This window comes from Sesamum indicum, linkage group LG10 (genome assembly GCF_000512975.1).
Source record: "Sesamum indicum cultivar Zhongzhi No. 13 linkage group LG10, S_indicum_v1.0, whole genome shotgun sequence".
Lineage (NCBI taxonomy): Eukaryota > Viridiplantae > Streptophyta > Magnoliopsida > Lamiales > Pedaliaceae > Sesamum > Sesamum indicum.
The window spans coordinates 9,058,445-9,069,115 of NC_026154.1; the positions used below are offsets into that span (position 1 = coordinate 9,058,445).

The 10,671-nt window shown below is 41.0% G+C and overlaps 1 protein-coding gene across 1 annotated transcript; it reads left to right on the forward strand.

The window, feature by feature from the left end:
- On the forward strand, nucleotides 5,259-10,005 carry LOC105172306. Its single transcript, XM_011093689.1, has 7 exons — nucleotides 5,259-5,567; nucleotides 5,779-6,912; nucleotides 7,019-7,278; nucleotides 7,392-8,210; nucleotides 8,300-8,881; nucleotides 9,081-9,189; nucleotides 9,310-10,005. The coding sequence occupies exons 1-7, from the start codon at nucleotides 5,259-5,261 to the stop codon at nucleotides 10,003-10,005; spliced, it is 3,909 nt and encodes a 1,302-aa protein (XP_011091991.1).

Genomic DNA, 10,671 nt, shown 5'->3' on the forward strand with positions numbered 1-10,671 from the left:
TACATCATTATCATCCACACTACATGTATTCTTAAGCAAAGTTTGATCAGTTACAGCATGCACTTCCTTAATAATAATTCTGGTAATTATTTTGATATTGGATATCATGATTAAATACATTGGATGTATTTTTATGAGCATGATTATATTTGATGTAATTGTTTTAATTATTTATTGAATAAATAATGGATGATCGTAAATCGTAATGAACCATGTGTATGGTTTACTTTTACAGTCGGGTGAGGCATGCATGCCTCTTTGGCTTTTATCTCTTTCTTATTTATAGTTCTTTAATAAAAAGGTTTTCTTTTTTTTTTTTTAAATTGGGGTTTCTATTTTGAGATCTAATGAGAGTAGATTAGTAAGTGAGGTTTTTATTTATTTTGAAAATAAATGTAAGCAAGGAGATGATGCCCATGAAGAGGTCCATGGAGTCCATAGAGAGGAGGCCCATTAGATGGAGCCCGCGAAGGAGAGTTCGAACAAAGAGGTTTACAAAGGCCTTTAGGGTATAATGGGTATTTATATTTTGTGATAGCATAGGGTCTCCCTATTGATACCATTGATCCACTGTGGGCTTGTGATTATTCAATAGGGGCATGCTAGGCTTAATTACATGTGATGTAATGTTTTTAATTTATTTTTATATTAATCCATGTAATGCATTAACTTGATGATGTCTCAGTCATAAACTAAAACAGATTCTCACTTGGATAGTCCACGTTAAAATATTAGGCCCATTGATAAAAATAAAATGGTTTGATTAATCCAAACCTTCTAACGATAGCAATATAGTGGGGAAGCCATTTTCACTCATCGTGGTCTGATAGTCGTGGCACAATTGGAAAGAAACAATGTTGCGCTATTGATTTAAATAAAGGAATATGCCCATGCTTCCATGTCTCATGAGTCGTGTAGAAAGATAGTTGAGGTATGATTTCACTGATAGGTCAAGCCTAAAGTCAAGCAATATGCTTTTTTTGGAGTCCTAGGGATCATGTGAAGAGGGGGTGCAAAATATCTTAGGAATCTTATAGGATGAGAATGATTTAGGTTACTCTCACAAAGCAATTTTCCTGTGAATCTTATAACTAGGGCATGAAGAATTGCGTTTGTGGACCCCAAGTCCACTAAGAAATGATTTTTCAAAACCGTACTTGAGAGTAGTGGGCTTTTGAAGAAATAGTTGAAGGGGATAATGACTCAAAGACCAAGTCTTAACTTGAATTTAACATTATGATAATCTACTTAAATTCTATTTACATTCTAAATGTAGATGTTTAAGGATCCACTAATCATGATTATTGAGGATAACAAATTCAATGGAACAAATTATAACAACCGGTTGAGAAATCTTAGAATTGTCCTAGATTTCGGGAACTAAACTTATATTCTGGATAAGTCTTTTTCTCGAGTCTTGCCGGAGGAGTACATGCCTGAATAACATTGGACGTCCAAAAAGTGGCATTTTCTGATAAATTATGGTCTACCCTATTTAGAAATTAGAGAGTTTATTTTCTAAAATTAAATCAAACATTTAATAATATATACTAAAACCACCCTTCAGTAAAAGATAAGATTAGCATTTCTTGAAAATTGATTTCTAAATAATCATATTGTAAAACACTTTTTTTTTTGTGTCATTTTACCTATTTTGCAAAATCAATTTTGTGAAACTAAAATCATGTTTATATAGATAAAAGCTACAGTTTATGGCTTTTATTTTTATTGCAATTGGTTTTTATTTGAGTACCAATTACAACCATTATATTCTACCAACACCACTTGACATGAAGTTGATTTTGGAATTTAACGATAATTTATAGATGTGTAATAAATTATTTGAACTGTAAATCCAATGGTGATATATTATTAATATATTTTATAATGAAATTAGTTCCATTCCGATCAACTTTAAGAGATCGCAGATACAATCATTCAACTAACATTGTCGTTAGCGGTCCCTCGGTCATCCCATAAATGGGTAGCCATTGCATCATGGAAGGCTGCTTGCGTATCAATATCTTCTTGCGATTGTTGAGGCAAACGGCGAAATTGATCGTTTGCTTCATTTTCAGAATTGTCAAACTCTCTGCATTCCCCACGTTCAAAAAAATGGTCATCGATGGCAAATTTTCGTATAAAGTTATGGATGACACAGCATGCAATGACAAGATCCCGCTGACGCTCTAAGCTGTAGTGCGGCATAGGTCATTTAAGAATAGGGAATCTGTTCTTTAGCACACCAAATGCCTGTTCAATGACATTATGGAATTGAGAGTGATGCTGGTTAAATAATTCTTTCTGTCCACGAGCTTGACGGTTGTTACTCCTAAAAGAATTGATGTGATAACGATCTTGACGATACAGAGCCAAAAATTCAGGGAAATTGGGATAAGCGGAATCCACTAAGTAATATTTACTTTTTTTTTTTTTTAACACCCGAAGGTGGGGGAAGCTTTTCGGGGTCCCCGTCCCTTCTTCATTGAAATTTAACTAACAACCATCACTACATCATTACTGCAATAAAATCATAACCGAAGGAGTACTACTCCTTTACATTGTAATAATTTCTTCTAGCGACATTATGTTTTGAGTTTCTGCTGCCATCTTCTTTTGATTTGCCTTTTCCGAATTCTTGGGCCACAAGAGTTGCTCATTTGTTTCATCACTCGATTTTTCTCCTCTGAATTCTTGAGCAGGTAATCCGGTTGCTCGTTCATAGGGAATTGATTTCTGGGCAGTCTGGTCGGAGTGGCCAGCTCCTGTAACAGCTGCTCTGCGAATTCTATATCAACTGGGTTGCAATTGGTCAAGCAGATCAGGTCGCGAATCTTCAAATGCCTGGCATTGCTGTCCATAATCTCTCCCTCTTTTGAACTCTGATCCTCTTCTGAATTCTCTGTATTCTGATCCTCTTCTGAATTTTCTGAATTCCGATCCTCTTGTGAATTTTCTAAATTCTGATCCTCCTTTGAGTTCTGTCCGAATAGCATGATAGCATTTTTCACATGTGTCCAATTTCCATCAGCTACTTTATACTCCAAATTATCCTCCCCCATTTTATCATTATCAATGGTAGTGTCAACAACATCAACAAAGACAACATTTTCATCCACAATGTTATTCGGAATGCGATTCTCCCTAACCATAGTTGGCATATTATCATCGTGTGCAATGCAGTTAGCATTATCAATATGCACATCATTCTCCACTTTCAAGTCACAATTAACACCCGACGTCTCGATTTCACCAATGTCATTGCCATGTTTACCTCTATTCACATTGTCATTAGAGAGGTTAGTAGAGTACCTGCTTTAGGAGCATTCACCTCTCTCAAATGCCTTAGCTGTCTCAGTCACCACCTGTTCCTCCGTTTCCATTGTCTCCTTACCTTTCGACTGCTTGGCTCGTGGAGGGGGGCGGGGAGCATTGCCCATTGTGTAGCACTCCAAGTTGTCGTGGCCGACATGTTTACAAAGGTTGCAGTATTTTGGAAGCTGTTCATATACCACTTTCTGATGACTTGTGACTCCATTGATTTGTAGGTCAAAACCCTCCACAAGTGGCTTGGTAAGATCAATCTCAATGTCAATTCTAGCTTTAGAGAGCTTGGATTGATTGAGAGTGCAATCATCGATTTGAAGTGGTGTTCCATCAGCAAATAGGGCATCCTTATGAGACAAATGAGATGGGAGTTCAGGAAAACATACCCAAATCGGAATAGTAGAGGATTCTTGAGCCGGTGTGAATGTCGGTGTCCATTTGAAAATGCGCATCGGAAATCCTTGAATGTGCCAAATTCTTCTTAGCCACAGATAGGAGAAGTTTGACTCGTTGGAGAGACAAATAAGCACATGCTTGGCGTTGATCATATTGACGGTAAATGCACCTTTGACTCCCAGTCCGGCAATAAGGCGATGCAGGTGCCGATATTGAGGTTTTTCATGGGAGAATTTTCCAACTAGTGCCAATCGACTTCTGTCTCCATATCTGTGAATACCAATCTAGGGCCCTTCTCATCAGTGAAGACTGCACCAACAGAGGGCGGTGTCGAGTCTGCAAGAAAAAATTTGTGGGACGTCGTTGGTGCAGTTTTCGAGGCTTGTGAAAGAGCGACAACTTCAGCGAACGTTCTTCTCAGAAGATGAAGCATCGAGTGCCGAGTTGCTGCCTGCTGCACAGGGTTGACAGGGTGAGTTGACCGAGTCAACTCGGTCAAACCAGAGTCAACTCGGTCGACGGTGGAGGAGCCCATTGTTGTTGTTGCTTTGGCCGTCTTTTTAGAGTCTTCGATGGCGGAAACTGATCGGAGAGGAAGCTCTGCCATGAAGAGGCGGTTCCAGTGGTGTATCTCCGGCAGCAAATAGCCGTCGGACGGCGGCGAATCGAAGGTCCGACGTGGAGCGACGCCGCGAGAGCGAAAATGGCGAGAACTCCTTGCACAGTTGATGAAATTCAATGGGCTTGGTCTCAAACGACTCGTAGTGACGAGAGGAATTGAATGGAGGTGGTCCGCGATCGTATGGTGGCGTGATGGCGGTGAATTGACGGAAAAGGGTGGCGGCCGTTAAGGAGTTAGCCCATCTTCTTCGGTTGATAAAATGTCGCACTTTTAAACCAAAATGCGACTTCTAAGGAGAGGCGTACGATTAAAAAGGGGAATGAAGACCATGGGATCCAGCAGACTGAGGAAATTGGGGGTGATTTAAAAGACCCGAGTAAAGACGACGTCGTTTCAGGCCAATTAGGGCGCAATCGAGGAACGATTGAAATTGGGGATTCGCAGCTGATCACCCTCGCTTAATCGGATCACGCGTGTGACACGTGGACGACTGAGGTTTAAACGCAGTACTGACATAGCGGTGCCCTTTAGTTGCATGTTCAATCTAGGTCTAGGCAAGACCCTCGCCCTAAAACGACCATTCCCCTAGAGTTCCGAAGAACTCATTTTCAAGGACAAACAACCCCTTTTTCTAATGAGATTTTATAGTTGTTACCAGCTTTTGTTTCTGTCATTTTGTCTGTATTCATCAGACTTTTGTAACAAGGGAGCTGAAGTTTGTAAGGGGCATTAGGAATGAAATTTTAAGTCTATTCTCTCCTTCTCTCTCTGTGTTCATCTTCTTCAGATTCCCACCCCCCATTTCTATGCTTGAGTTTTCTTAAAGTTTATCAGTTATCTCAGTTCATAACAATTTGGCCTCAGAGCCAGCGATCCTTGGAACCTAAAAGCAAATAGAAAAAGGAAACCAAACATGGCTGATAGAACGAGGTTAAAAGAATTACAAGAAGCCCAAAAGAAAACTGAGGTTGTAGTCTTGGATGAAAAAGCCAAAAGGCAGGCAAGTGAAGAAGAACTGCACAATAGAATGGATCAAATGGAGCACAACATGATTGCACAACATGAGAATCTCCAAGCTTCAATATTAAACATGGAGCACAACATGTTAGCAATGCAACAGCAAATGCAAAGCATGGTGGAGCAATTGCAGCTATACAACAAGAACAAATCTGTTCTTGGAGAAGGGTTGACAGCCTTTGTGGAGAAAGGGTCATCTTCAAGGGTAGCTATGAACATGGGCCATAGACCTGAGGGTACCACCCCTTTCAGATAGGAAGGAGCCATCACTTTCAGGCAGGAAACACAATCCCCTAGACAAATCGGTTCCTATAACACCTTGAACAAACTGGAATTCCCCTATTTTGATGGTGAAAATGCAAGGAGTTGGGTTAGAAGATGTACAAGGTATTTTCAGATGATCCCTATACCTGAAGATCAGAAGGTTTGCATGGCTTCCATCTACTTGCAAGGGAAGGCTGAATTATGGTACCAAGGATATACTGAAAAAAGGGGAGATTCCATCTTGGGATGAGCTGGTTAAGAGCATTCTTGAGAAATTCGAGGACCTTGACTACGAGAGGGTCATGACAGCTTTCAACAGACTCCAACAAGAGACCACTGTTAATGCATACTTGGAGAGATTTGAGGAGCTCAAGGATCAGATGTTGGTATTTAACAAGAACATGGAGGAGGAATTCCTTATGATGAAGTTTATCAGCGGGCTCAAGGATGAGATCAAATCACTTGTAACCCCTTGTGAACCCACATCACTAAGCGGAGCTATTGTTCTAGCAAGAAGACAAGAGTATGCCATGAATGCTATCTTGAAGAAAACCCAACCCATAAACAGAAATCCTCACCCAAAACCACCTTACAAACCACCACTAAAAAACCCCCCTCTCAGATCAAATTTCCAGCCTAAGAGACTCCTTACTGAAGCTGAGGTAAAAGCAAAAAAGGAGAAAAATCTATATTACAGATGTGATGAGCCCTTTGTGTCAGGCCACAAATGCAGATATAGACAGTTTTATATGCTGCTGGAAGACGAGGAAGCTAGGGAAATTGAAGGGATTGACCCAAAACCAACTGAATATGAAGAACATGAGGTGAAGGAAGGGGATCTAACTGTTTCATTGCATGCCATGAAGAGACATGTTCACTGTAAAACTCTGAGGATGATTGGCAAGGTGGGGGATAAGGAGATTCTTATCCTCATAGATAGTGGAAGTACCCATTGCTTCTTGGATGAGAAGGTGGCCAGAACTCTTAATTGTGAAATAGAAAGCTCTACACCTATGATGATTAGAGTGGCAGATGGCAGTAAGTTGGCTAGCAATCTCATATGCAATCAGTTTACTTGGGATATGCAGGGGCACAAGTTCACACATCCAGTGAGATTAATCAAGTTAGTGGGATATGATTTGGTGATAGGGTGTGACTGGCTCAGTCATTACAACCCTGTGGAATTGGACTTCAACCAAGCCAAGGTCACGCTTAACCTGCCTAAGGAAAAGCTGGTCTTATATGCCTTGCCTAAGACAGCCAGGGACATGTCAGTTAACTCTATGGTACAATTGATGAGAAAAATGAACCCTGACTTGCAAGGTGAACTGTTCCTCAATCAAGACCACACAGATAAAAACTGAGGATAGTCAAGTGTTGGGGTTACTGCAGCTGTACCAAGATGTGTTTCAGGAACCAAAGTCTTTACCCCCTGAAAGAAGCATTCAATATTCTATAGAATTGTTATCTGATGCAATACCTAAGAAGCAGCACCCCTACAGATACGCTTATGGTCAGAAAACAGAAATTGAAAGGCTTGTGAAGGAAATGCTGGGAAATGGGATTATAAGACCAAGCCAAAGCTCCTTTGCCTCACCAGTGCTCTTGGTGAAGAAGAAGGATGGTGGATGGAGATTATGTGTAGATTACAGGTACCTCAATAAACTTACTGTGAAACATAACTTTCCCATACCTGTAATTGATGAACTACTTGATGAGTTGTATGGTGCTAAATTCTTTTCCAAAATCGATCTGAGGTCTGCAGGTACCTCAATAATCTTACTGTGAAACATAACTTTCCCATACCTGTAATTGATGAACTACTTGATGAGTTGTATGGTGCTAAATTCTTTTCCAAAATCGATCTGAGGTCTGGTTACTTTCAAATAAGAATGAAGGAAGATGATATTCCTAAGACCAGTTTTATCACCCACAGTGGTCACTACGAGTTCTTGGTAATGCCATTTGGTTTGTGTAATGCACCATCTACATTTCAAGCACTTATGAATGCAGTGTTTGAACCCTATCTAAGGAAGTTTGTTCTAGTATTTTTTTATGGCATCCTCATCTATAGCAAGGATTGGGGAATGCACCTAGTGCACCTCAGAAAAGTAATGGACCTCATGAGGAAACACCAGTTGTATGCTAAACAAAGCAAATGCTACTTTGCCCAGAATAGAGTGGAGTACTTAGGACATATAATTTCTGGAGATGGTGTTGCAACAGATCCAGCAAAAATTGATAGCATGGTGAATTGGCCTGTTCCCTCTAATGTTAAAGCACTCAGAGGTTTCCTAGGCCTCACAGGGTATTACAGGAGGTTCATAAAGAATTATGGTTCTATCAGCAAACCACTTACATCCTTGCTAAGGAAGAATGCCTTTGAATGGAACCTAGAAGCTGGGGATGCTTTTAAACAGCTCAAAAAGGTAATGACCACTGCTCGAGTGCTATCTATGCCTGACTTCTCTAAACCTTTTATTGTGGAAACAGATGCTAGTGGAAAGGGTATTGGAGTTGTGTTGATGCAAGAAGGGAGACCCATAACCTATTTGAGTAAGGCTCTAGCTACAAAGAATTTGGGGTTGCTACATATGAAAAGGAGTTTTTGGCCCTACTCTTGGCAGTGACTAAGTGGAGGCATTATCTCTTGGGGAACCATTTCATTATCAGAACAGACCAAAGGAGTCTCAAGCACATATTAGATCAAAGGGTCGATTCTATGTTGCAGCAGAAATGGGTCACTAAGCTTTTAGGCTTTGGTTATGAAGTGCAATACAAGAAAGGGAATGAAAATAGGGCTGCAGATGCCTTATCCAGGGTGGAGCATGAAGAAAATGACCTTCAATCTCATGCTATATCCGCACAGATTCCTATGTGGATGCAGGAGGTGCAAGCAAGCTATGAAGGGAACACTCTGTTCCAAACTGTGGCACAAGCTAAGATCATAGACTCACAATCATTTCCTGATTACACTTATGAGGCTGGGGTGTTGAGAAGGAAAGGGAAAATATGCATTGGCAGCCATGGGGAAATTAGAGAAAAGATCCTAAAGGTGCTTCATGATTCAGCTCTTGGGGGCCATTCTGGGATTGTTGGAACCTATCAAAGGGGGAAGTTGCTGTTTTATTGGCCCACAATGAAGGCTGACATTCAAAACTGGGTAAAAGAGTGTGAGGTGTGCCAGAGATCAAAACATGAAAACTGCCCTTATCCAGGGTTGTTGCAACCATTGCCTATTCCAGACCAAGCTTGGTTATTTATATCAATGGATTTTGTGGAGGGACTTCAATTCTGAAGGCAAGGACTCAATTATGGTGATTGTGGACAGACTAACCAAGTACTCCCACTTTATTGCTATTAAACATCCCTATATAGCTGTTTCAATTGCAAAAATCTTCTTTGATAATATCTACAAACTTCATGGTTTGCCTGTGAGTATTGTGTCTGACAGGGATAAGGTGTTTACCAGCAAATTTTGGAAGGAATTATTCACATTGTCAAGGGTATCCCTGGACATGTCTAGAGCTTATCACCCCCAAAGTGATGGGCAAACAGAAAAAGTGAATCGGTGTCTTGAAAACTACTTGAGGTGCATGTGTCAACAAAAGCCAAAGAAGTGGGCTCAATAGTTAACATTAGCTGAGTTTTGGTTCAATACTAATTTTCGCAACGGGCTGAAGGCTACCCCATTTCAGGAAATGTATGGTTACCCCCCTCAACAACTCAGTATTGGCCCTTACTTGCAAAGCCATCACAGTGATGTTAAAGAACTCATGCAAGAAAGGGTGAAGGTATTACAGCTACTGAAGGAAAATTTACAGCAAGCTCAACATCGTATGAAAACATACGCTGACAAGAAAAGGTCTGAGAGGGAATTTCAAGTGGGAGATGAAGTCTTCCTAAAACTGCAGCCCCACAAACAGACGTCCGTTGCACTCAAGAAGAAGATTGGTTCTAAGTACTTCCCCTCGGATAAGTTACCTGACTTTGAAGATGAAACCTTCAAAATTTATCCTGCTACTATTCTAGCTCGAAGACTGATACCAAGGAACAACGTAGGCGTTCCCCAAGTATTGATTCAATGGTCTCATTCATCTCCAGAACAAGCCACTTGGGAAGACTATCACTCTGTTGCTGCGACATTCCCAGATTTTGATCCTTGGGGACAAGGCTCAAAAAAAGCGAGAAGGAGTGTCGCACTTTTAAACCAAAATGCGACTTGTAAGGAGAGGCGTACGATTAGAATGGGGAATGAAGACCATGGGATCCAGCCGACTGAGGAAATTGGGGGTGATTTAAAAAACCCGAGTAAAGACGACGTCGTTTCAGGCGAATTAGGGCGCAATCGAGGAACGATTGAAATTGGGGATTCGTAGTTGATCACCCTCTCTTAATCGGATCACGCGTGCAACACGTGGATGACTGAGGTTTAAACGCAGTACTGAAGTTTGCCCTATTCTTTTGAGGATTTCTGCAGGTTTTCACAGCACCAATAAGAGCTCATTTTCAAGGACAAACAGCCCCTTTTTCTGATGAGATTTTATTGATGTTACCAGCTTTTGTTTCTGTCATTTTGTCTGTATTCATCAGACTTTTGTAACAAGGGAGCTGAAGTTTGTAAGGGGCATTAGGAATGAAATTTTAAGTCTATTCTCTCCTTCTCTCTCTGTGTTCATCTTCTTCAGATTCCCACCCCCCATTTCTGTGCTTGAGTTTTCTTAAAGTTTATCAGTTATGCCAGTTCATAACATAAAACTTTCAATTGTTTGAGAGGAAGTGATCTACTCATCAAGGCGATTCTATTGGTGTATGAAACAGCCGGCAACTAGCCGGGTTGTGGCCGGAATCGTAGAGAGAAGTTGCCGGCGATTTAGGGGCGGAAAAAGCAAACTTTCAGGTGGCCATGCCGGCGCGTTCGTGCTCCGATTAGACAACGCGCACCATGGTTGGATAGAACTCGACGAGGCGAGTCTGACGGTGGTGGTCGTGTCCTGAGACGCGCCGGTGAAAAATTCCGGCCGGCGACTGGTGGCGGCGCGGCA

What these genes read in the sequence shown, in the direction of transcription:
- LOC105172306 (XM_011093689.1), top strand. Translation starts at nt 5,259, where the DNA reads ATGGCTGATAGAACGAGGTTAAAAGAATTACAAGAAGCCCAAAAGAAA. An exon ending in AGATTATGTGTAGATTACAG is followed by an intron (nt 7,279 to 7,391) that starts GTACCTCAATAA and finishes TGAGGTCTGCAG; the next exon opens with GTACCTCAATAATCTTACTG. An exon ending in CTAGCTACAAAGAATTTGGG is followed by an intron (nt 8,211 to 8,299) that starts GTTGCTACATAT and finishes TTTCATTATCAG; the next exon opens with AACAGACCAAAGGAGTCTCA.